This window comes from Xenia sp. Carnegie-2017, unplaced genomic scaffold (genome assembly GCF_021976095.1).
Source record: "Xenia sp. Carnegie-2017 unplaced genomic scaffold, XeniaSp_v1 HiC_scaffold_24, whole genome shotgun sequence".
Classification (NCBI taxonomy): domain Eukaryota; kingdom Metazoa; phylum Cnidaria; class Anthozoa; order Malacalcyonacea; family Xeniidae; genus Xenia; species Xenia sp. Carnegie-2017.
In genome coordinates, this window is record NW_025813487.1 from 9,649,137 (window position 1) to 9,676,523 (window position 27,387).

At 35.6% G+C, this 27,387-nt stretch overlaps 2 protein-coding genes across 4 annotated transcripts in view; both read right to left on the reverse strand.

The window, feature by feature from the left end:
* Positions 1–1,786: 1,786 nt before the first annotated feature.
* On the reverse strand, positions 1,787–16,798 carry LOC124450775. 2 transcript variants are annotated; one of them, XM_047001419.1, is made up of 11 exons: positions 16,731–16,798; positions 13,710–14,046; positions 11,606–11,750; positions 10,871–11,006; positions 10,136–10,356; positions 6,855–7,111; positions 5,952–6,241; positions 5,196–5,685; positions 4,540–4,718; positions 3,786–3,844; positions 1,787–2,743 (listed from the first exon to the last, which is right to left on the reverse strand). In XM_047001419.1, the coding sequence occupies exons 2-11, from the start codon at positions 13,948–13,950 to the stop codon at positions 2,359–2,361; spliced, it is 2,403 nt and encodes an 800-aa protein (XP_046857375.1). In that variant the 5' UTR covers positions 13,951–14,046; positions 16,731–16,798; the 3' UTR covers positions 1,787–2,358. The 2 variants fall into 2 exon arrangements, with proteins under 2 accessions (XP_046857375.1, XP_046857376.1); XM_047001420.1 differs by having other exon boundaries at positions 2,465–2,743; positions 4,514–4,718.
* A 2,816-nt stretch (positions 16,799–19,614) lies between these two features.
* The window catches only part of LOC124450795 (CAD protein-like), a 32,876-nt gene continuing 25,103 nt past the window's right edge, over positions 19,615–27,387 (reverse strand). Inside the window, exons 31-42 of one of the 2 annotated variants that reach the window (XM_047001445.1) lie at positions 27,150–27,365; positions 26,506–26,710; positions 24,311–24,340; positions 23,331–23,497; positions 22,666–22,740; positions 22,104–22,245; positions 21,646–21,716; positions 21,274–21,399; positions 20,924–21,079; positions 20,631–20,732; positions 20,377–20,471; positions 19,615–19,998 (exon numbers count right to left, since the gene is read on the reverse strand). In XM_047001445.1, coding sequence (XP_046857401.1) covers positions 19,899–19,998; positions 20,377–20,471; positions 20,631–20,732; positions 20,924–21,079; positions 21,274–21,399; positions 21,646–21,716; positions 22,104–22,245; positions 22,666–22,740; positions 23,331–23,497; positions 24,311–24,340; positions 26,506–26,710; positions 27,150–27,365 — 1,485 coding nt within the window. In that variant the 3' untranslated portion in view covers positions 19,615–19,898. The remainder of the gene's footprint in view (positions 19,999–20,376; positions 20,472–20,630; positions 20,733–20,923; positions 21,080–21,273; positions 21,400–21,645; positions 21,717–22,103; positions 22,246–22,665; positions 22,741–23,330; positions 23,498–24,310; positions 24,341–26,505; positions 26,711–27,149; positions 27,366–27,387) is intronic. The other variant, XM_047001446.1, reaches the window with a different exon arrangement.

Genomic DNA, 27,387 nt, shown 5'->3' on the forward strand with positions numbered 1-27,387 from the left:
ACAATTTAAAGGAAAACTTACGCAGCAAATTCAAACGCACCACTTTTTCCGACAAAACACAACGTACAAGTATTTTGATTATGTGAAAGTAATCCAAAATGAAACTGGCGTCAAATAGACGTAGCAATTCCCTTTCGCACTTAAGTGCTTTCTTTCTCTTAATTTGTATAATATTTTGCCCAATCATAATTGAAATAGATTTGCAAAAATTAGTTTTTTTGTATAGCTTTCAACACAATTACGTTCGCAAAGTGATCATACTGTCTAGGAGACGTTACATTAGTTAAAACAGCAGGTCATTTAAATCGTTATAAGTCCAGCGCAGGTGGAAGTCGCACACGAGTCCATTAAGATGCACGAGAAAAAATATAGAAAACATTCAAAGAGATTATAAATTAGTAAACACGGTTTGCAATACATACGTGCGAACTTTATCGGTCCGATAAATTGAAATACAGCATCGAAAGAATATTTGAGTCATTAAAGAATTTGCTATAAATGCTACATAAATGAAAACTTGGCGAATGGCGGGAAACATGATTCTTAACGAAATTTGTCATTTAACCACATTAAATAGCAGCGGATTTGAGTTTTGCAAAAAGTAAACGAAGGTCTAATGGCTTTTCTTAGTTAAAAAGCATTTGGTATTTCATAAGCTTGTACTATTAATGTTGCATTTTATTTAGCAACTCACCGCGAGCAAGAAAACTTCCTTATGTAAACAAACTTTCTACAATTTACCTTCTTCCTTTTAAGATGAACGAGCAAATACGAAAAAGTCAATCAGACAATAACGATGAACAGTAACTACTTTAATAACTCCTCTAATCTACTCTAATCGGACTAAGGAGTTATTAAATAATAGAATTATTTAATAACTCCTTAGTCCGATTATTTCTATAGCGTAGTAGCTAAGTACGTCATGGTTTTTTGAACCAATCATAACCGCCTACCATATATATGGGCCCTGAACCAGATGAAGGTTGCATCCAACCAAGCAGGTTGCATCTGGGTCGCATGATCTGAGCATAATAAAGTAATGTCAAGTCTAGGTATCAAAAGGAAGAGACATTCCGAATTTTGAATAGCATCACAAAGCCAATTTTAAAGCAACGTATTTCTTCTAAAATTTCTCTTGCTAAAGAGGAATTTTAGAAGCAAATTTTATATATCAAATAAATGTAAATCGAAACCACGACAGTTGTTCACAAATGACGAATGTTAACTGGCCGAAGAGGGATGTTAGCTAAAAGTGATGATGTCATCCAAGAAATGTGTTGATGTCATCCAAGGGATTTTTCTCTGCATGCATCGAGCAGAATTTACTCTCCTATGTTAAAACGTTATCAATGATAAAATATTAATGCCCAACAAAGTTTTGACTAGAGCCATAGAAATAGTCCAAGAATTGTCTTTTAACTTCTCTTTATTTTACTTCCTAACTTCCTTATCATATATCCATTTGACACCGCCTCTTTTAGTAGTAATTTAACACTCAATTGTAATAAATATATCTTGTCTTAACATCCTATTTATTGTCTGAAGATGTCTTGAGTAAAGACGAAACGTCACAATAAATTCAATTTTACAATTTTTTGGTCTATTTCTATGGCTCTAATTAAAACTTTATGTTGGGCATTGATTTTTATTACACGAATTCGATTTCCGCTCGGCAAGTCTCTCGCTACAATGATAAAAGAGTTCTTTCTATATTAATACTCCTCGGCATTTTCGAAGCATTCCTTTTGAAATAGTGTATCCTGTAGAAACTAGAATCAACGATGAATGCTCTTGACAAACAAGTAAAGATTTTAATGCCAAATTTGCTATCAAAACTAGGGAGCACGCTACTGAAAACTATAATTTGAGAAATAAATATTTATGTCTGAAGTAAACATTGTCCATCTATGGGCAAACTTACCTATAAACGTATGCCTTATGCCGTGTAATAAATATGAATACTTTACGTATACCACAACAGTTAAAAAAAACTCCTCGAAAAAACTATTGGGGAAACGAAAAAACAACTTTTTCACAAACCTTGGCAAATGGAAGAAAAACAACCTCTACTCACGTGATTATAGATCTCTTAAAAATTGTCAATTCTTTTCATATATATATCAAATGCAATGAATTTCGATGGAGCTCTCAATGACCCTCCCCCGTGTTATCACTCTGACAACAAAGAATATTTATCATGCATTTGTGCGTTTGTGTTTGTGTGACGATAACAGAATGTAAAAGGCGAAAGACGAAGGGAATGGTAAGAAATTATGACTGGGAGTACAAAGCTAGTCACTATCCGGAGGTAGAAGGTGATAGAATATAAATGCATAACGTACATGAATGGTAAAAATACTAAATATAATGAGTTCTAGGTGGTTGGGGAGATTCATAATCATCGACGACCTGGGGCGAGTTACTTTTCTTTGGTGGTTTTAGGATAACATCACATGTCTTGCCAGTCAGCTTCCCAAGCTTACACTGCACAAATTTTTTAACATGTTTATTAAGATATGCCTCAGGCGCAGAACCTTGAGACAAAACCTGATAATGAAACTCTTGAATCTTGAATGTATCATTCAGTTGTTTCTTTGCATAGTTTCTAAGCTCAACGAGTTTCTGTTGACCCAACATGTACGCTGTAGCTTGTCCGGGAGAACCCTGGTACCGAGTTATCTCCTTTCGAGCAAGATCTGTCTCGTCCCAGGCATAGTGCGCGAAGTACCATAAGGCTTTGCTTCTGGGAAGTCCAAATAATAAAACTATTATTCATAGTTAAACGTTTGTGGTGGATAAAAATGAGTCTATGACTTAAAAGTATGCAATTGTAAAGCATGTATTACAATTCAAAATAATAGGCTAAACATCCATGTATCGTATTTTCTCCATTTGTCCCCCCCCCCTGAAGGTTTTATTTCACTCAAATCGTTTCTATTATTGTCTTGGTACGCTACACTGGGGCCTAAATAGATTTTCACGCCAAAGTGCAAATGCGATTCTGGTTTCAATATTAATTTCTAATCATTAAAATACCTAATTCAGTAAGTACAAAAGTGCATTTTAAAAATGAAAAACCTAAACACATTTGATTTGTTTGAAATTTTGATACAAAGGAAGTGATTATTTTGATCTTTACATGTAACTTTCAGACAAAAATACAAACGCCTAAATCAATGAATAGCATTCCTATTTTGTTACAATTTCACAGCGAGATTGATTTCCCGTTGAGTTTTAATTTACTGAGAGTGGGAGATAAAAAGATGGTCGGAGTTTTTTACGGCCTTTCGTGTGGGAAATTATTATGATGTAAAAAAAGGCTGGAGATGAATAGAGGAATATAGATACGTTAGTCAAAGTGAACACATTCTTTCCTAATCCAATTTCAGTCTCTCCAACTTCTCTCTATTAGTCTAACTTGATTTTCTAGTATACTCGGGATTTTGCAATTTTTTTCACTTTACAGCAAGTGCACGTGCAGAAAACATCAATGCCATGTAATACATGAAGAGAGTCCATAACCGACCGCTACGTCACATACCTATTCATTATCAAAGGCATGGGGAGAGCATAACTGCCCCGTCACATACCTAATCATTATCTAAAGCATAGGAAGAGTATAACTGCTACGTCACATACCTAATCATTATCTAAAGCATGGGAAGAGTATAACTGCTACGTCACATACCTATTCATCATCAAAGGCATGGGGGAGTATAACTGCCACGTCATATACCTATTCATTATCTAAGGCATGGGGAGAGTATAACTGCTACGTCACATACCTATTCATTCCACGATAATGTAATCCAGTATCAACAATCAAACGTAGAGCTCTCCATACCTTTAAATGAAAAGAATAATTGATAAAATTGTCATATTAAATTGTTTAATGTACACCCAACAAAAATTGATGGGAATTATTTCTAGACAAAAAACACAAACCTACACACATATGCTAGTTGATTTAAACATTTAGGAAGCATGGGATTTTTTGATTTTCAGACTATTTCTTACAAAATAACTAATGATATCCAAGGATACTGCAATGTTTTCAACAGCTTGTATATTCAGGCAACCTTATATATGTTTTGCTTGCAGTTTCCATTGGTATATACCACTTCCACGATATATCTCTCTCGTAAATGGCTTCATGTATCATGAGCAAACCATGGCCTTCATGACAAATAAAGATCATTCTACTTTCCTACACAATTGCAATGCTATTCATTATGAAAAGCGCTACAAATATCATGAAGTAGATCATCATTCTCATACATCAATTTATTTGTGTAGCTTAATGTGATTAGTTTCGTAGTAGCTTAATGTAATCAGTTTAGTAGTAGTTTAATGTAATCAGTTTAGTAGTAGTTTAATGTAATCAGTTGAGTAATAGTTTAATGTAATCAGTTTGGTAGGACCTTTGTCATACTAATCGCACGACACATAACGATAGTGTGGAACGTTGCCTGGCAACATATAGCTTGTTTTAACGAGTACAACTGTGACTCACCCAGAATCTATTATTTTGTTTTGTACCTGCCATTTTAGCATGCCAAACTTTTGCATCGGCTCTTCTTCGTAGGTGTCGGTGTCCTTGGCAATGACGGGGTTTTCCGAATACAAACCCCAGCCTTCGGTAAAGAATGTGTAATAGGTTCTATCGTCCAACCATTTCGGCAGACCACCGTAAGGGTCTTTGAAATATTCTATATGACCTTAAAATAAAAGTCTCCTTTTTTGAGCTCAGAGCAAAAATAACTATTTAACTTGACGTTTTCTTTTGTTTATTCATCACTACATACATCAACACACGTTATATTATTTCTTGTAAAGATTGTTGTCGTTCTCTGTTGTTCATTTATTACTACCTACACTGACACTCGTTATCTTATTTCTCATATATGTGTAAAGACTGTTCTCGTTGTCTGTTAATCATTCATCACTACCTACATTGACACTCGTTATCTTATTTCTTATCTATTTAAAATACTGTAAAGACTGTTCTAGCTTTCTGTTAATCATTCATCACTTGCTACGTTCACACACGTTATCTTGATTGTTATACATTTTAGACGATGCAAAAACTATTCCCGTTCTCTGTTGTTGATTAACACCTATACTCAGACTAACATGCATACGCTACTTTCTGGCCACACGAGAAACTAAACTAGATTAATACATGGAAAACCCACTTTGTATTTGAGTGTGGTGTCCAGGCCACGACTCGTGCGCTGTTACGGACCACTCCGAAAACCGAGGACCATGATTTTCTAGAAAGAAAGGTAGACCAAACTTTGCAGGAGTTGTACACGACTTAGCAGTGCGTTGGAAGAACTGCGCTCCTGCCGAAGGATTAAAACTAGGCTCCATTTCAATAGGACAGTTCGGAACTGTTATCCATTCACCAGTATGATAAAACAAATTGATGATTTTTGGTGCTAGCATGCTCATGACCTTTCGACAGGACGCTATCCAAGCCTTCAATGATTTGTAGCGTCCCGGACAAAACTTTCGAGCACTTTCGATGTCCGTGCAGCGTTGGTGGGCTGTGGCATTTGATTCAATCTCGGGAAAAGGTTTCTTGTTGTAATATGACTTTTGATTTGCCAGTATCTTACGAAAAGCTGTTATGGCGGCGGTTTCATGTGACAGTCCAGTGACATTTTTAGCGATTTCTACGACCTATAACAAACAATTTTGTAAGGAGCCAAAGCATAATTTGACAAGGATTTTACGAAAACAGACAGGAAACAACTGATATGATAATAAAGACATTTTTTAATTTATTTGTCCTTCAGATTCGTTCAACTAGGACTTGATGAAACATTCCTATGTAGGAGAGTTTAATATAGTTTAAAAATGAGTGCATAACAAAGATTTCTTTACGTTTAAGAGATAAAACCTTTCTTGAGATATTCCTTTATTAAATCACAGAAACAAAACTTTACCTGAGGATAGAGGACATTCAATCGTTCATGTCCGATTTCGTTCACTCTTTCAGGAGTAATGTCACTCGTAGTAAAATAAGCCAAAATGTCTTTGTACGATTTCTTTCCATCAATAATCGTGTTTGTGATAGGAAATCTCCTGGTAGTGCGATTATCTGTTCTCTTTCCATCGACATATATATACTTCACTGGAAGATTGGCAAGACCACTGGCATGATTTAATGGAAGGCAATGTCGTAGATGTACATTTTCCATGTATTTAACAAGATCGACTACAGGCTTGCCAATTCCTAAAACAATGTTTATTTTAGAAAGTTTAAATTTCTGAATTGCTTTATATAATGTCTTTATAAAGAGTGACTCAGTATTGACACTTGAGTTCTTGTCTTGGTATTTTCATAAAAAGTGATCTTATATTGAATCTTCAAATACACCAATCCAGTGCCTTTATCACAAGTGATCTTATGTTGAAACTTGAGTTCTTATATATACCATATACTCCAGTCTAGTGTCTTCATCAGGAGTGCATAATCTGATGTTGAAACTTATGTTTTTATATACTCCAGTCTAGAGTCTTCCTCAGGAGTGCATGATCTGATGTTGAAACTTGAGTCCTTATGAACTCCAGTCTAGTGCCTTCATCAGGAGTGATCTGATGTTGAAACTTGTGTTCTTATATACTCCAATCTAGTGTCTTCATCAGGAGTGATCTGATGTTGAAAATTTTGTGCTTATATATTCCAGTCTAGTGTATTTACCAAGAGTGATCTGATGTTGGAACTTCAGTCCTGATATACCATATACTCTAGTCTAGTAACTTCACCAAAAGGGCCATGATGTTAAAACTTTCCAAGGTTTATCGACTAACAAGGCTTTGATTTTTTTTTTGACTCTGCTCATTACCTTCAATCAAACTTTCTTTAACTGACTGGGTAAAATCTTTCTTGTATGTTACCATCCATTTCTCTCGATCTGTCGTCGACAAATTCTCGATGAACTTTTCTTTAGTGTACACATCTACAAACCACTCGTTCACCACTTCACTAGCGTTATTTTTACTTGAAATTTTCTTGAAAATCTGTTTAAACGCGTTGATGCCGGCGATACAGTTGAATTTGGAGCGAACCATTCCAGTTCGAACGCCTAGCTGCATGTTTGATCTTAAAATACAAATTGTATACTTTCCTGTGAATGTTATTTTTAAATTAAAAAGGTTAACGTGCAGCAAGCCAGATTATTTAATTCTGTTAAATCATCCTGTATTTTAAAAAAATGAATGATGAGAATATCCTGCACTTTACATAGCAGGACCATCACAAAACTAATCAGAGGGATTAGAACATGGAAATATCAGAACATAGAGCTAATTCCAAGGACTAGAACGTTAAGGCTGATTTCCATTCAGTGCAAATTGTCGCGAAATCGACTTTTTCCGATCACTTTCTATTGAATTGTGTGTAGCAGTATGAAACTGTTCCGGTCGAGAGCTTATAACAGAATTATCCCAGGAATGAGAACAACAAATACCTAATCCCAGTGATCAGAACATTATAGAACTAATCCCAGTGATCAGAACATTATAGAACTAATCCTAGTGATCAGAACATTATAGAACTAATCCCAGTGATCAGAACACTATAGAACTAATCCCAGTGATCAGAACATTATAGAACTAATCCCAATGATCAGAACATTATAGAACTAATCCCAGTGATCAGAACATTATAGAACTAATCCCAGTGATCAGAACATTATAGAACTAATCCCAGTGATCAGAACATTATAGAACTAATCCCAGTGATCAGAACATTATAGAACTAATCCCAGTGATCAGAACATTATAGAACTAATCCCAGTGATCAGAACATTATAGAACTAATCCCAGTGATCAGAACACTATAGAACTAATCCTAGCGATCAGAACATTATAGAACTAATCCCAGTGATCAGAGCATTATAGAACTAATCCTAGTGATCAGAACAGTATAGAACTAATCCCAGTGATCAGAACATTATAGAACTAATCCCAGTGATCAGAACATTATAGAACTAATCCCAGTGATCAGAACATTATAGAACTAATCCTAGTGATCAGAACATTATAGAACTAATCCTAGTGATCAGAACATTATAGAACTAATCCCAGTGATCAGAACATTATAGAGCTAATCTTAGTGATCAGAAACTTATAGAACTAATCCCAGTGATCAGAGCATTATAGAACTAATCCTAGTGATCAGAACATTATAGAACTAATCCCAGTGATCAGAACATTATAGAACTAATCCCAGTGATCAGAACATTATAGAACTAATCCCAGTGATCAGAACATTATAGAACTAATCCCAGTGATCAGAACATTATAGAACTAATCCCAGTGATCAGAACATTATAGAACTAATCCTAGTGATCAGAACATTATAGAACTAATCCCAGTGATCAGAACATTATAGAACTAATCCTAGTGATCAGAACACTATAGAACTAATCCTAGCGATCAGAACATTATAGAACTAATCCCAGTGATCAGAGCATTATAGAACTAATCCTAGTGATCAGAACATTATAGAACTAATCCCAGTGATCAGAACATTATAGAACTAATCCCAGTGATCAGAACATTATAGAACTAATCCCAGTGATCAGAACATTATAGAACTAATCCCAGTGATCAGAACACTATAGAACTAATCCTAGCGATCAGAACATTATAGAACTAATCCCAGTGATCAGAGCATTATAGAACTAATCCTAGTGATCAGAACATTATAGAACTAATCCCAGTGATCAGAACATTATAGAACTAATCCCTGTGATCAGAACATTATAGAACTAATCCCAGTGATCAGAACATTATAGAACTAATCCCAGTGATCAGAACATTATAGAACTAATCCCAGTGATCAGAACATTATAGAACTAATCCCAGTGATCAGAACATTATAGAACTAATCCTAGTGATCAGAACATTATAGAACTAATCCCTGTGATCAGAACATTATAGAACTAATCCCAGTGATCAGAACACTATAGAACTAATCCTAGCGCTCAGAACATTATAGAACTAATCCCAGTGATCAGAACATTATAGAACTAATCCCAGTGATCAGAACATTATAGAACTAATCCTAGTGATCAGAACATTATAGAACTAATCCCAGTGATCAGAACATTATAGAACTAATCCCAGTGATCAGAACACTATAGAACTAATCCTAGCGATCAGAACATTATAGAACTAATCCCAGTGATCAGAGCATTATAGAACTAATCCTAGTGATCAGAACATTATAGAACTAATCCCAGTGATCAGAGCATTATAGAACTAATCCTAGTGATCAGAACATTATAGAACTAATCCCAGTGATCAGAACATTATAGAACTAATCCCAGTGATCAGAACATTATAGAACTAATCCCAGTGATCAGAACATTATAGAACTAATCCCAGTGATCAGAACATTATAGAACTAATCCCAGTGATCAGAACATTATAGAACTAATCCCAGTGATCAGAACATTATAGAACTAATCCTAGTGATCAGAACATTATAGAACTAATCCCTGTGATCAGAACATTATAGAACTAATCCCAGTGATCAGAACACTATAGAACTAATCCTAGCGCTCAGAACATTATAGAACTAATCCCAGTGATCAGAGCATGATAGAACTAATCCCAGTGATCAGAACATTATAGAACTAATCCCAGTGATCAGAACATTATAGAACTAATCCCAGTGATCAGAACATTATAGAACTAATTCCAGTGATCAGAGCTTTCTAAAGATATGAATGGTGAAAATGTAGTCAAATTTAAATAATAGGGAAAAAACATTAGGCTGACAACGCCACCGAGAAAATCAAACCCTGACAACTGTAACCTGTTAACTCAAGCCAATTCCTTCAAGAGCAAAAGTTGTGATGAAACTTGGTTTGAAAGGCAAAAACGAAAAATTTTAAGTTTTAATGACCTTGTTTTGAAATGGCACCATGTAATCAGATTGTTTGAAATTTTGATAGCTTGTGCAACACAATCCATATTTTGAGGGTGATTAAATTACTTTTCTAATGGATGATTGCAAAGTTGTATTGCCGCAAATTCAGAACAGAGGGAATGTCTAATCTCATCTAACCGAATCTGGTAAAAAAACTTTTCTGGTCACACTGCTCACAACACTTACTTGAATTGAAAAATCGAATGCCTGTTCGATAAAATTTTCTCTATAATTTTCTCAGCGTCTTCAAAACTTTGTGGTGTAACACGCCTTCCGTAAGAGGCGATGTGGTAAGGAATTGAACAGATTGCTTGCCAACAAAAATGATTTGGACCCAACATCCAATCTGCATTATAAAAGTTTTCGTCGTAAGGGGCACCAAAAACCGTCTTCAAAAAGTGCTTCACCTGAAAGAAATGTTACGAATCAACCGTGCTTCAAACAGACTTAACCTTGGTTTCAAAATTTTGGTTGAGTTGAAAGCTTTTCTCGATAAAGGACGCGTTCACTCTACAAAACTATAATTGTCACTAATAAAATTGCGTTAATAAGATTTTGTCCAATTTTGAAAACAAAATTTTGCTAAACATTTAAACTTCGAAAAAATTTAAATGCTTAACACTTAACGTTGAACTAAAATGTTTAGCTTTTTTCTGAGAGGGAAATAGCCAACTTTCAACTATCTCTCCTCCCAATTTAGGATCTACCCTCTTAAAGCCAATGTCACAAATAGGAATTGCAAGTTTTTTTCAGTGAAAACAAAATGCTGTTTTTCGGTAAAGTTAAATTTTCGGTTTACTTGCCCTAACGGATGCATGCAAAAATAATAATTCAGGGTGGGTGGGTAAAATCATACCTGCTCTAAGGAAGGGAGGGGTGTAAAATAATGCCTGCTCTAAGGAAGGGAGGTTAAAATAATACCTGCTCCAAGGCTTTAACTTCGCGAGGGGTCATTTTATTTTCATCGATGGTTTTCGTGTTGATTTCATCTAAAAGTTTTAACGCAGCATCCGTTTTTTCTTTAAGATATGCTGGAGTTGCGTTGTAAGGAAGATGTCTAATAAAGTAAAAAACACGTAATGTTATACAGGTGCTGTGTATGTTAAATGTGATTGGTTCATTCGTAATGAAATGACTTGAAATAAATGCAATGTATTCCGCTGGAGAACAAGTAAAAATATTTGCTTGCTCATCGTCAAAGCCCACTGTTTCCTGCCGGAGCATGCATTAAGTGCATAGCGACATCCTCAGTTCTTTCAAATCATAGTTAAAATCTTTAAAAGTTGAGCTGAAACCAAATACGCTTAGTTCCATTGATAAATGAATTTTGTACATATGCTAGTAGCAGTCGAAATAATATGATTTCAATGATATTAACTAATGCTTATTATATGGCAAGTTTCATTTCCGGTGAAATAACGTGATTTGATTGGCGCAGAAACATTTTTGCCGTCTATTATTTTCCCGTAACAGACCAGCGTTTCAATCAATACGCGTAACTTTTCGACAAAATGTAAATATATTTCCTCAAGGAAACAGCAAAAGTTTTGTAAAACGTAAAAAGTAAAACAAAAAAATGACACATAGGCCAGTCTAAGCCTGCTTACAACCAGTCACTATGACAACTTAACAAGTAACAGCATGAACGACACTAACCCGCGTTTCAGTTCTTCGGTTGTTATGTCAGGTTTTGACGAAAGCCAATGTGAATTATACTTGTAATATGTATCTTGAACCCTTTGTAAGAAATCTTGTAGTTTGATTCGTTGAGCTTCATCAGAATAAACGTATATGCTCGAATCTAAAGAAAAGACAACGTGATAACGAAAAAAGTGTGATGCATTTTGAAGAAACTCAGTAGCATGATATCGGTGCTGCATAAGGGCGGCGGAATATTGATAATTAGGAGGGGGGGCTATTATTCATAAATGCATGTTTCACTTTATTAGTTTCTATTGAAAACAATTGTGTTTACGGATTATAACATATGAATATGTGAATATAGCCCCCCTAATTATCAATATTCAGCCGCCACTGGTGCTACATAAGTAAATTTATCAGAAGGGGGAGGAGAGGGCATTTTAAAGAAGGCGAAGGCATGAAATGGTAAAAATGTGTTACGTCTTCGTATGATGTCATAGAAGTTAACAACGTCTCACTGAGTCCATGACTAATAGCTGATAGACGTTACTCTCGCACGAAATGGACTTTATGTTTGGAATGGAGTTACACTCACAGTACAACCAAAGTCTTTAAAGACATTGCCACTATATGAAATGGACTTTATGTTTGGAATGGAGTTACACTCACAGTACAACCAAAGTCTTTAAAGACATTGCCACTATATGAAATGGACTTTATGTTTGGAATGGAGTTACACTCACAGTACAACCAACGTCTTTAAAGACATTGCCACTATATGAAATGGACTTTATGTTTGGAATGGAGTTACACTCACAGTACAACCAAAGTCTTTAAAGACATTGCCACTATATGAAAAGGACTTTATGTTTGGAATGAAGTTACACTCACAGTATAAACAAAGTGTACGTGACAAGGTTCGGTAGATTCGTTTGAAAACTGCGATTAATAAATTATAGATTTGGAAATTAGACGAGAAGCTAATCTCCAAGCATAGACTCCAAACCAAGCACCCCCAACATAAGACTTACTGAACACAAACGAGCTAGCACAATGAAACAAAGCTAAGCCTACTACATTGCCGAACATAACAGACAGACAGAGCATAATACAAGACTGGGACTCGGCAAAACGTACTACTTATAGCACTTACTACAGCCTCTACACACAATATGATGACGTAGGATAGAGACAAGAAATAAGGCAAACATTTACTCCTCACTGGACTCTGAAGTTCACTACAGCAAAAGATGTCAAAACATCATTCACCAACAACATCAACAGCCCTTCTCAGGACTCTACTAACCTGGACGATCTACATCTTCAAAAAGGATACATTAAGGAGAAACGCTGTACAATAGGATAATAGGATATTTTGTCGTCAACAGTTGACAGAAGCACAGTTTACCAAACCAAGAAATTTAAAATCTGACAATGTTTCCACGATAGAAACAGTTCTTGTAAAAAAGGTTTTCTGATCAGGCACGATCTCACGATTCAGCTTGTTAAATGCCTGCCAGTTGAATATTTGTTTAATAAGCTCTCGATAACACACCAAAACGCACGATTTAAAACAGTTGAGTTCATTCATGTTTAAATATTATCTAATTTCACGTAGAAGTTTACATAAAACAATTTTGAATGCAGACATCTTGTGTCGTAATATTCAAAAAAAAGCTTTGCATTTTCTCGTTATTTCTGCTAGCTGTGTGCACGAAATTTTGTCTGTTACACTATTGCACTCAAATAAAAAGTTAAAAGTAAAAAGTTACGACAGCTCTGTACTCATTAGCCGTCAACAAATGATGAGGTCATGTCCGCAAGTACCAGCAACTTGTCAGCAATAGTGGACGCAGGATTATAAAATGGAGAAGCGAAATGCGATACGATACCAAATTGCAGATTCAACGCAACATTCGGGCAGTACAAATTACATTATTGCTTTGTAAACACTTTGCTACATTTATGACAAATTTTTGTCAAAGCAGTTTTTATTAGAAATTGCCGTGTGGTAAAATGGATTTTCCTTAAAAAATAGCCAAATAAACTTAACGAAAGACAAAACCAAGCATTAACAACAAACATAAAAACGTACATGCATCGATAACTATAAACTGACCTGTTTCACCCGAACTTGAAACATTCTTCGAAGATTTATTCACCAATAAAGCAATGAGCACAATGCAGATTATGAGCAAGATAACCGCAACAAAGACAGCAATAAGGAAACGCAGATTTTCTCTATAACTCCGAAAGCCGATAGTGTTGTCCTTTGAACCTCCAGTCAGTTTCTTTAAACTACTGTACTTTGTTCCTTTCATTTCAAATTCCACCTCAGGAGCGTCGTTCTCATTAGTCATTTTCTTGCTAGTTGTTTATATTGCGTGCTGTTTATAGTATCAATTCATCCAAATGACCTTTTCAACTTGATTCTAAGCTGTGCTGAAGAGCTGGTCCTGTAATTTGATAACGTAAAACACTGTTCAATAGACCTTGTTGTATGGCAGAAACCGATGCAATAACGTTTAGCCACGTTCATTGAATATGATTTGTAAAAATAGGTTGGTCATAGATCTAGGGCGATTATCTAGGCATAATTCATAGTAAGTCAGTCAAACAGCTAAAAAATACTGAGGTTTGAGACAACAGCTAACTTAAATCCAGGGTTGGTACAATGAAAAAGAAATGAAATTCAAGAACTTTTAAAGGAACTTCAAGGACATCTTTTGAAAAATTTAAGGCGCGAAAGACCTTGAATTGTCTACAAAGCATAACTTAAGTAAGAAATCATTAAAACCATTATCAAAATTAAGGCCCGGTTCAAACGTTTGAACCGGGCCTAAAACGAAAGAACTTTTTCTCGTGAATCGCGAGCAAATGGCGTGTTTTCCATATGACTTCTACATGACATTATAACCCATTTAGCACACGAGTCACGAGTCACGAGTTATATTTTTTGCAACAAAGCTTGAAGATAAAATTTCAACAACACTTTTGGAAAGGAAGTAGTGCGAAGATGACATGTTTACAAAAATTCGATCAAAAATTCGAAGAGAATAACTTTTAAAGAATTTTTCAATTGAATTTCAAGTATATTCAAGTTTTGTACAAACTACAATCGCAGGAGAAAGTCAAGGGCTCTCTACTGGTACCTGAGAAATTAAACACTGTTTTTAATACACAAACACGAATTTGAATGTCAGGGGGTCGGTTGCACGAAGCCTAGACAGCGTTATCCATTGGATTGGAGATCGTGACTAAAACACCACATGAGTACATACGAGTACATACGAGTACATACGAGTAACATACGAGTACATACGAGTGACATACGAGTACATACGAGTGACATACGACTATTTTCTGGTGAACAAATGAGAAACAACACAATTTCTTCAATACATTGATATTTGCGTTTATTTTTCCTTGTATTTGTGTGGACTTTGGGGCAACCATTTGATGGATTTAAATGCTGAAAAGGTATTTTACATTCATTTGTATGTTTTAGTTGAATTTGTTATAGATATTTTGTCCATGCGATTTGCCAGTATTTGAGCGCTTTTTGACACACTTTCACCTAGGAAATACATATTTATGAAAGCGATTATACATTCATTTTGGTCTTTAAGATACTGATTTTTCAGTTAAAAGACTGAATTATATCAGCTACAACTTTAAAAACATTAAAAGTAAGCTGAAATTGTACGCATAATATGATATATATACGTAACACAGTGCAACTCTCATTTAATTCAAATATATATAATGTACATTTATTTCATATAGCACGTTTTGAAAGCATTATTTATACGTTGTTTATTTAATCGCTTTCATAAATATGTATTTCCTAGGTGAAAGTGTGTCAAAAAGCGCTCAAATACTGGCAAATCGCATGGACAAAATATCTATAACAAATTCAACTAAAACATACAAATGAATGTAAAATACCTTTTCAGCATTTAAATCCATCAAATGGTTGCCCCAAAGTCCACACAAATACAAGGAAAAACAAACGCAATTATAAATGTATTGAAGAAATTGTGTTGTTTCTCATTTGTTGACCAGAAAATAGTCGTATGTCACTTGTATGTACGCGTATGTTACTCGTATGTACTCGTATGTTACTCGTATGTACTCGTATGTCACTCGTATGTACTCGTAAGTTACTCGTATGTACTCGTATGTACTCGTGTGGTGTTTTAGTCACGATCTTGGATTGGATAGCAATTTTTTTAACTTTAATAAAACCTTTTAAAAAGCAAAAAAATATAACATTCGAACTGAGAAAACACTGAAATAAAATCTTGTTTCGAAGGTTAAGAAATTTTTTTGTCGTATGAAAAATATAAACACCTTTCTTATAAGTTTGAAAATTTCTGCTATCCATTGGATAACGCTATCAAGGCAACAGGCCGAGATGAACTTAACAGCAACAACTAATGTGTTATTGTGATCATATGATGGAGAATTTAAATTAAATTCTCCATCAAAATAAAATGTTCTTAATATTGATTAAACTTTCTTAAGAAGTCATCTCCACGACAATGATATGGACACTTCAAACAAAGTCCAAAATGTTGTCGGTAATATTAAAAAACACGCATGGGAAATATATTTGTGAATCAGTTGCCGTTGGCACGTCTGACTGGAGCCATTCCTGATATCCTCTTGTCAAATTACTACTCCGTAACGAAATAGATAACATCTAACCAAATAGAATCAGCAAGTCAGTCTCCTCAGCGATAGAAACTAAGTTGATTGAAACCATTTTATGCGATATATACAACACGTCAAAAAATCATCTTTTATAAAATGTGTTGTGTGGGTATTCAAACCAAACACGCATTTAACTTCTGTTAGACAAACAATAGCCATTGCCGACCGTATAGAAATAAAATTTTGAACGGTGTACTTTTTCCGTCGGTATTTTTGCAACATTTCGATAAAGCTGGATTTCCAGTATATCCGATAAAATGGCAAGTAACTAATGGTTTCATGTTTTCTATTAACTACCTACAAGATTTTCACTTCCAACATAATTCGATCGGTTAAGTCGTTCGCGGTAAATTAATTTCACAATTTAACAATAAAACAATAATCCTAAACTGGCGACTATAGATGAAAGGTTTTAAAAACTTACTTTATGCCATATGAGCGATTATCCGAATAAAGAACTTTTAATGTGTCACAAACCGTGAATCATTAAGCAGCCACGATGTGGGAATAAGACAATGGCCGCGGAGGAGTGTATCCAACTGTCGCGGGTTGCATGTCGCGGGTAAAAAGTCGCGTGTCACGGGTAAAATGTCGCGTGTCACGGGTAAAATGTCGCGAGTATAAAAAACACTTTTTTGCATGGAAAAGTTTGAAAGAAGTCGATGTTAAATTCCCCATAATTCTTTATTTCTATGTATGCCTACTTGAATGTGCTCTATGAATCTACGTTCTCTGCTGTCATTATTAAAATATGTCAACGGTGCTTTGGATATTTAAGATTTGTGTTTGTTATACATATCCAAATATACAAAACGATGCGTTGTTAATAAAAGAAGAATTATCATTAGTTTCGAGGGCCGTTAAAATTCTTATACAATTGAAATTTTAAAACCCAGTTCATAAATCATAAGATATGGTTTATTTATGTGTATAACTTGCACTTTCACACGACTATAAATTTGCTTTTCTCAAGCAACTAAGTTCCCATTACCATTAAAAGAGATGTATCCCAGTAAATCTTGAATGGTTAGTGATGCTTGGAATGAAAAGCTAACTATGTTTTCGATAGTGATTAGTGTATATAACTTATGTATATCAATATTTTATTTAGATAAATAGAACAAAACACATTGCCTATGAATCAGGATTTTACGTAACGCTTGTGGGTATTTCTATTGACAACAGAGAACGTGTATCTTACAGACCCTGGCTCTATGTGTAGTACAGTCATAACAAATATCAACTATTAATTCAAGATTTATTTGGATAGAACTCATGTAATGGATGTAAAACATATTATTGGTTAGTAAAAGAAACTTGCCAATCGTGCGCAAGGAGAAATGGAAGCGGTTTTACTTATGAATTATGATGCTAAACGAAATGTGTTTACAACTTGAGGTGGATTTACGGAGTTTTCAACAGCAATGTCCTCAAACCTTGCAGCCTCTAATTATAGAATTTACATACTGGTTACATTGTGTATATCGTAAGTATAACTTACACTTTCCGTCTGTTGGAAAGTTGCTTTCCCTTATAACTATAAGTAATTCAATTTCCAATGCAAGCTAATTTTTACATTTAGCAATGCCATTCAATATCTTCTGAGTGTCATATGTTAACAACATGTCTAGTTGTACACGAGTAATTCCTTGCCTTGTTGACGGTTGGTAAGTGCACAACTATATGCAAGATTATAGAAATAAAGTACTTTGAAGTTTAAATCCAACACATGTATGATAGGTATAACAAACACAAATCTTAATTATCCAAATCACCAGTGACATATTTTATTGTCTTTTTATACTTATGATATACCCAACGTACCCAGTATGTAAATTCTACAATTAGAGGCTGCAAGGTTTGCGGACATTGAAAACTCCGTAAATCTACTTCAAGTTGTAAACATCCACTTCAAGTTGTAAACATCCACTTCAAGTTGTAAACATCCACTTCAAGTTGTAAACACATTTCTTTTAGGATCATAATTCATAAGCTATGGATAGATTATATAAGTAAAACCGCGGCTTCCATTTTTCCTTGCGCACGATTGGCAAGTTTCTTTTACTTAGCAATAATATGTTTTATATCCATTACATGAATTGTATCCAAATAAATCTTGAATTAATGGTTGATATTTGTTATGACAGTACTATACACTTAGAGCCAGGTTCTGTAAGATACACTTTCTCTGTTGTCAATAGAAATACTTCATAAGCGTTGCGTAAAATCCTGATTCATAGGCAATGTGTTTTGTTTTTATGTATCCAAATATAATATTAAAATACACAAGTTATATACACTAATCACTATCTAAAACATAGTTAGCTTTTCATTCCAAGCATCACTAACCATTCAAGATTTACTTGGATACAACTCTTTTAATGGTAATGAAGAACTTAGTTGCTAGAGAAAAGCAAATTTATAGTCGTGTGAAAGTACAAGTTATACACATAAATAAACCACATCTTATAATTTATGAACTGGGCTTTAAAATTTCAATTGTAAGAGAATTTTAACGGCCCTCAAAACTATTAATAATTCCTATTATTAACAACGCATCGTTTTGTATATTTGGATAGGTATAACAGACACAAATCTTAAATATCCAAAGCACCAGTGACATATTTTAATAATGACAGCAGAGAACGTTGATTCATAGAGCACATTCAAGTGGGCATACATAGAAATAAAGAAGTCATGAGAATTTAACATCGACTTCTTTAAAACTTTTCCATGCAAAAAAAGTGTTTTTCAGACCCGCGACAGTTAGATTGCACTCACAAGACTCTTATCACGGCAGACTCTTTCGTTTATTTGCATCGTCTTTAAATTTCCGCCACCTACAACTTGTGTCGGCATTTTTCACTTACAAATTTGATAAGAAAAAATCTACATTAAATCAGTTGAGAGCACGCTTTTTAAGATTCCTCAGAATAAGAAAATATTTTTATTTCAAATACTAAATGCTAACAAACTAATGACAAACTATACTAACATTGCAACGTTGTAACAAGTACGCTGCCCATCCTGCCATTCGTGTGTTGCTCGTCATTTGATTCCTCATAAATGTGTTATTATTATTAATAAATTTTCAAGGTTCTATTGATCAGGTCTGATATTATATAAAAGCAAAATTTTAGGAAAAAAGAAGATTTTTTCACCCCTCCCCCCGCTTGTAAATCCTTTTAGGAATTGCATGACGTCAAATGTAGTTAAAAAAAATGGCAAATAATAAGATGATAAGGATATTTATGTGTGTAATCACTAGAGATAAAAACGCCAAGACAAATGAAGGACAAACAATGAAATTCAACAATACTTTTTAGTCTATTTGCCTTTGAGTAGAAAATTCGTATTTTTTCCAAATTAAATGTTTCATAGAAAGAAAAGCTACAGTTCCACACAAATAATGCATAAACTTCATATTATATTCATTGATATCCAAAATATGTATCTATGACGTTGCCAATGACAACGGTCAATATGTACGTCTAGTTATTTATTTTATCGTCACCAAAACTATCATCACGGCAACACGCGACCAAATTGACCCATCCAGTACATACCATAGATCAGTTTTGATATGAGCGCCTTACTTACCGACAACCAACGCAAGCAGTGCCATTCGTATGTACATACCATATTCAGCTTGGCGGAAATACGCGGCTCTTGGATCATTGTCGACATCCGTGCTAAAAACATAAGGGTGAAACTGTTTTAGCACAGACCTTATTTCATGTCTTGGTTGAAAGACAGATAGAGATACACAAAAAATATCGTTATCATCTCATTTTTTGTCGTCCATTTGCCTTTGTGCTCAATTTTTCTGTCTATATAGGAAAGTTCATATTGAACACACATGAAGAACAGATAGAATAAAAATATCTTTATCATCCTGTTATTTGTCCTTCGTTTATCTTTGTGTTCAAAACTTTCAAAAAACTTTATCTTTGTATCAAACTTTCCTGTATAGGAAGGTTTCGTCAAGCCGGTGACGTCAGCAGCTCGACAATCGGGGAGGAGGGGAGTGATAACAGACAAACTTCGAGCATATCTACATTACTTCTCACCTGATCTCATTAATTCTTGGCAATGGATGCATCACAACCATTTTCTCTTTAGCCATTGTCAAAGTTTCCGGAGTAATAATGTAACTGCCACAAACCTGTACAGAAAAAACATACATTATTTACATAGGATTGAAAATTGTTGATAATCAATTAGATGGAAATCGCTATGCCATTTTTATTTGCAAAAACCAATTAAAGAGATGTATTAAGATTATCTACAGTATCAAAAACAGAAGAGGCAGCACATCTACTACCTTTTCAAACTCCTCTGCATTCTCGAAACGTTCCTTTTGAACTCGTGTAACATAAAGTACATCCGTTTCGGGTAAAACTTCATCTAATCTGGTGAACTCTTCCTGTAGAATCAACAATAAATTGCCTTATTAATAATTCAATGTAATCCAAAATTCAATCTAATCTAATCTAATTCAAAATTCAAAGCCATGTAGTCAGAAAATACCAAAAATTACATAAAAAGATCTCTTATGGATGTTTTCTTGTGGATTTTAATCAATGATTGAAGACTCAGATTATACTCTATACATACCTGCACGATTTTTCGTTCGGCAACATACTGTTTTACTTCATCAGGCATTCGCAGGCTGGAGGGCGACACATACTTTAGGTTAACCCGATACAGACTGAGCAGCCTTGCCAGGGAATGAACTGTGCGACCGTGCTTGAGATCGCCAACCATGGTAATCTAAACGATATTAATTAATTGCGATTTCTCACTAATCTACGTTACACCAGTAATGAAATGATGTTAAAACTTGAGTCCTTATATACCGCAGTCTAGTGTCTTCATCAGGAGTAATCTGACGAAGAAAGTTGATTTCTTTAACTCCTTGAGTCGAGTGTCTCATATCATACTTCAATATGATCTGGTCAACATACCGTCAGTCCATTCACAGTCCCAATCTCTTCACGTATCGTAAAGACATCAAGTAAAGCTTGAGTTGGATGTTCACCGACACCATCTCCTGCGTTGATCACAGGTTTTAAAGAACTCTTTGCTCCTTCCTGAAAAAACGATCATTAAAACTCAATCTTCGGAGAAAAGTCAGCCACTTGAAGGAAAAGTTGCTTATAGTATCCTACAGTATGCTTATTGACGGAATGCCATGATAACAACGACAACATGAAGTATTTCGTGTATTTAAAATTTCTGGGAGACTCCCTCCCCAGTCATCATTCAAAGCATTAAAAAGCCTAGCAATTTACCACTGACTATAACTTTATTAATAATTCATGCCCCTTCGTGCCTACCTCAACAGCTCCTGGAGTTGGATGACGTAATACAATGACATCGGAATATGATTGCATCATTTGAACAGTGTCTACATGTAAAACATGAGAAAATGAAAACGCACAAGCTTAGTTATGGTATATAAAATAAAACATAATCCGAAAAAAGACATCTTGAAAACAGTCATATATCGGTTCTATTTCAACACCATCATAAGACAGAATGATATATTTTGGAGCTGGCAGTTATATATATATTTTCAGAGTAGCAGTCATGTTGTATTGCGAGAAAAATCAAATATATGAGCAGATAAGTGTGTTCTAACTGTTCCAATAAAATTTCCTCAGAAAGTAACTTAACAACTGCTCTTAATATCTAATCAATTTACAAAATAACCGAATCGCCAAAAATAACGAAAGATCGACGGAAAAATGATGAACGATAAATGATTTTTTTGGGAATATGAAACTGCACAAACCGGAAATAGTTTCGCCTTTCATAGCAGAAGAATCGGACGCCTTCAGCGGGATAACAGAACCGCCCAATCGCTGCATGGCAGCCGAAAATGAACAAAATGTTCTTGTGCTTGCTTCGAAAAATATCGAGCCCATGATACGACCCTAAATATAGAATGAAAAACAGCGGTCAAACAGCGTCTTTGCGTTTATGTGAAGGGAGGGGTGGGGGTTGTGGGTGGACAGTAACAACGACTTGAAAGCAATAATATTCTACGACTAAATCTTTGACCTCGCATGAGCTTTTACACTGTACAAAGCAGTTGGGCAAGTCTAAGTTTATCGGACCGAATCAAGTAAGAATCGCATAAATGGCAATTACCACACTTGCTGTCAGTTGGTACACCACCAAGTAATGAAACACACACGTGATTAGTTTAAACCAATCACGGTGTTGAATGGTAGAGCGGCATGATTAGTTTCGACCAATCACGGTGCCGAATGGCAAAAGTCATCCTTTCTGATCTTGTTTAGCTTAGTGGTTTGTTTTCAGTGATTTGCTGATTGTTCGAGACGTTAACTTACCTCAAGCAATGGCACATTGCCATCCCTTTGAACGATCAATCTCATTTCGTGAGCGACGTTGAACAAGTGTCGTACCTAAAAAATAACACACGAGACTGAAACTCTTAACAGGTTTTCCGCGTAAAATTCTTAGTATGTGTAAAGCAATAAATTAGAACAAAGTCCCAGATGTCTGACTACCGTGTCAAGGGGAGGCCTGTGGGTGAGGCAAGGGTGTTATCTTGAAAGGTGGAAAAGTTAAGAAATCTCAACCAAAAACAAGTTGAAAAAAAGTTAAGAAAACAAGCTTTTAAAACATTTATAAAACAAAGCTAGACTATTAACTCCAAAACTGCATAGTCGTACATTTCGTCTGTTTGCCACCTTTCAAGATGGCGGCTTGCCTCGTTCGTAACTATAAAACTTCGGCGGAGTCAAACATATGACAGATGAGGTTGAAGGGGTAGGAAAAGAGATCCTACAATGCTAAAGTAATGAAATTCAGGGACTTTCAAGAGAATATTACAAAAAAAAAAGAAGGGCGAACTTGAACATCATGCAAAGCACAACTAATGCAAGAAATTTTTAACCACAATATCCAAAGAACTTGTTCCGTTTCCTAGTTGTTTAATAAAGTGTGCATGCGCAGCTATTGTAGATTGTATAACAGATTGCACAGATCGTACCTGCGTTTTTGTGAAACTTTTAACGCTTAGAATGTGGCGACGATGCAAGCCGTGATATGAAGTGGGCGGCAAAATGAATTTCCGAGTGCGCGGCGGAGAGTTACGAACAGGTGCCGAAGCTGGTGTTGGCACTGGTATTTCCAATGTATGAGCTGGAGTAGACGTTTCTAAAGAAAAAAAGTACGAAACGGTTAGACGAGTCAAACGAGTCCAGCAAATTTCTCGTTGCTTGACAAAATATGCAATGATTTGAAAAAAGCACAAAGATGAAACATCATGTTAGGAAGGTTTAAATACGTTGACCGAGTTTTAAGATGGATAAGTTCAGATTATCCAACATCAACGGTTGTAATATAAGATGAATTGCTCGAATAAATGGATAGTACAAATGAAAATACTCGTCCTTTATTCCTTAACTTCAAATGCAGCATTTTATTTACTGTCAAACCTGTACTGCCCACGCAGCACCGTAGTAAACGGTCACCCTGGGTTAAAGCAGTCATGTGGTAATGTCCATATAATTTCATAATAAAAATACTACTTCAGCGAGCTTTTTTGAATGGTCACCTCTATGAGGCAGTGTTGACATACTGCAACAAAAGGAAAAACAACGAGAGAAAAAATAGCGCGCGATACGTTAGGCGGATGCGGCCATCTTTTTTAAGCTTCCATACTTATTTTTTAATTGTTTTGAAACTGTATTAAATGATATGGTAAAATTACAACCAGAATAGAATAAAATTTTTAACCAAATCTTTGTTAGCAAGCTTGTTAAAATCTTTCAGTTCGAGTAGTCCGCAGAAAAAAACAAAAGTTCAGGACTATATTTTGCTATTTGAAATCCAAGACATATACTGAGCTGTCGACATCAAATTATCACGTGGGAAATCCTTGAGGGTGACCACTTAATACAGGTTTGACAGTACAATAATTTTACACGTAAGACTGGGCCGAGTCTGTGTAAGCGTAATTGTCCTCACCAAATTTTCGTCTTTTTGCTGGAGGGGAATCTAAAAACGAAAAAATGGGATAGGGAAGAGAGTATTGTACTGTCAAAAAGAACTTCTCAAGTCTTATAATTATGGCCGATACAGAATGATGTGTAAAGTCAATCTGTGGAAACAAATGATGAAATGAAATATGTACAATTTTTGTAACATTTAGTACATGGCACGCGATCCACCAGCAAAACTGTCTGTCAAGATTTTTAGGTTACCGGCTGAGAAGTTTCCCCCAAATTGTGTGAACACTGTCCCACATTTCGTTCTTGGAACTTTTTGCGATCTGAACCATAGTTTCAACATTTCATCAACATTTATTTGGATGCAACCCACTTCGCTAACAAGTTTGTTTAAGGAGTAGCATTCGTTCGACAATGCAAAAACCCTTCAATGACGTTCGGAACGGATTCCGTTCACTCGGGGACAGTGTTTGAACATATTTGCGTATTAGAATAGCTGCCAAACAGTAGGAGGAAATTCATGGCAATGTAATCACACAGAGATAGGCGTGATTTGTGTAATCTCGCAATAATACAGGAAAACGGAATTTTAAACTTGGGTTTACCACTAGTCGCTCGAGTAATTTCGAAAACAAAATAAAAGCTAAAACTTCTAACAGCATAAGAAATACCAATTTGAACATTTCTTTTTGACCGCCAGTGTATCTAGTCCTCATTTATTTATGCAGTTCATCTTATACTCGGCAAACATTGGTTTTGTAAAATTCATTGTCATTTCCATGTGACAATAGAGTGATTTAACAAACACGACGTTTCGTCTAAAACGTCGTAAAAATGGCGTGGCATGCGCCTTTTACTTCCGGTTCAATCTACGACAGCAGTTGACGACTAATACGTGAAAACATACGATTTGAAGTCCTAACAACGGCTGAAACAAACTTAATTTTTGAACAGAAATAAGGATAGATCTTTGATATTCGCATCTTAAAAGATTATATAGGCCTACATATATTTATCAAAGTAAAAATTACGAATGTTTTGTTTCCTAAAGCGTAAAAAACAAACAAATAAACATCGCGGGGCCTGCTCTGATTTCGGGGGTTTCCTCGGAGTCAAAACAATTTTAGTCAATTTAAATGGAGATTTGGATACGATGGAAGCACTTTTGGAACGTCCGCGCTCATTTCTTAAAATAGGTGGTACCAAGGTAGAGTCGGCTATAGTGGTCATTATGCGTGGCCACTTCACCTACTGGTTTCTCAATTAGGGGGAGGGAGGGGGGATAACAGAGATTTTTTATTAAACTAATTTTTATCGAAATCATTACAGCTTCGAACTCTGGTCTCCAACTCAAAGCACGAGAGAGCTAATTTGTAAGTAGTGTCGAAAAGAAACTTAAATCGAACCGGCACCAAAGGGAGTGCAACTGGAGGAAAAGCACCGAATCTAATTTCCATAAGGGTGAAACTCGGTCTATCCTTGACTTCTCGTTTACCACCACGCTATTGTGGCCTGGGATGTGTCGAGCAGACATATGTGTATTTCTCTTTGCAGGTATGCTAGCAAGAAGAGGGGTCTTCATTCCATTCTGTTTGTACAAGCAATTGACTGTTGCATATTTCAAGAGCATTTTAACTTGAACGAAAGCTTCGTTTTGGAAGACTGTATTAATCACAATTAACTTGCGACAGTTCATGTGATTTAATCGTTATTCTTGTGAATACAGCCCCTGATCAATCACACTGCTTTAGGCTCAAATACCTAAATACCAGGCGTCTGTTTCTATTATGAAATTGTCTACTTTCTTCGAGAAACACTTTCCGCTTCATGTTGCGTGGTAGACTGAATAATAAAAGTTACTGAGAATTCTTCGTACGATAATATAAGTTGATTGAGAGTACTTAGTAGGATAATATACGGTGACTGAGAGTTCTGATTGGGATAATATACGGTGACGTAAGAAGGATCTATGACTTATAATACAAAATTTATAAGTTCATTAGTAAAACAAAAACAAGGTGGGAAGTACATTTATATACACATCTATGCCCAACACACGGACAAAACGATACTAAGAGTCATCATAAGCCGGATTTCTTTTATTGACATACAGTCAATTAAGAATGTTGATCAACTTTCTTTTCATTTAAGATCAAGGAAAAGCATAGTAGCCCACCCCCCGTCAAACGTTTCAATACAATCAAATGCATTTACCTGTACGTGGAGAACTGTGATCCCCAGAATGAAATGCTTTGTCAAAATTTCGCTGAATTGGAGGTGGAAACACCCAACGCTGATCCGCCATCTTCAACGGACTGCTTGGGGCTGAGGCAGCAGTATGATGTTTTAGAGGTTCCGACTCAAAGGGCACAAAACCATGACTGCGCACGTCTTCGCCGTAACCGGGTTTTGCAAGCACCTGGAGTGGAAATATTTGAAATGCGGGCTCATATAAACTTCGTGGAGTTTCACAGATCAAGTTTGGTAAGGACATTTTGGATACTTTTTCAACCAAAGAATTTGTTCGAGTTTTTGTTAAATTTGAAAAAGTGAAACATACTTCTATGATGAACGTACATGAACATTATCGTTTATTAATTATATATATCCCAAATTACTTATATCACATAACAGGGATGGGTTTCCAAGGGGGCGGTGTTTCCTGGTTGGGTGCACACCATTCCTAACCTAGGCTAAAGAGAGAACAGAAGGAATATAAACAATTACTATACCTTATCGGTGGTTGAATGGCCTGACCTAGTAAATAGTAACTGGGCAAGCGGGTAATCTCAATACGTGCAGTGGATGGCAATGAACGTAAACAAATGCAAACCAATGTTTGCAATTAGCGAACTTACCTTCCCATCCACCATTGCAATTTGTCCTCGTAAGACAACGCGCTTCACCGAGCCGTAGACCTTCATGCCTGCAAATGGGGTCCATCTGGACTTTGTGTACTTCATCGCGTCAGGAATAGTCCATGGTGAGCCCACTTCGACCTCAATATATGTGTCCGGTTGCTCCGGAAGTCCAAAGATACGGCGAGGGTTGGTGTAAAGTCGAAGTACAATATCCTGAAAAGTAATCGCATTTAGT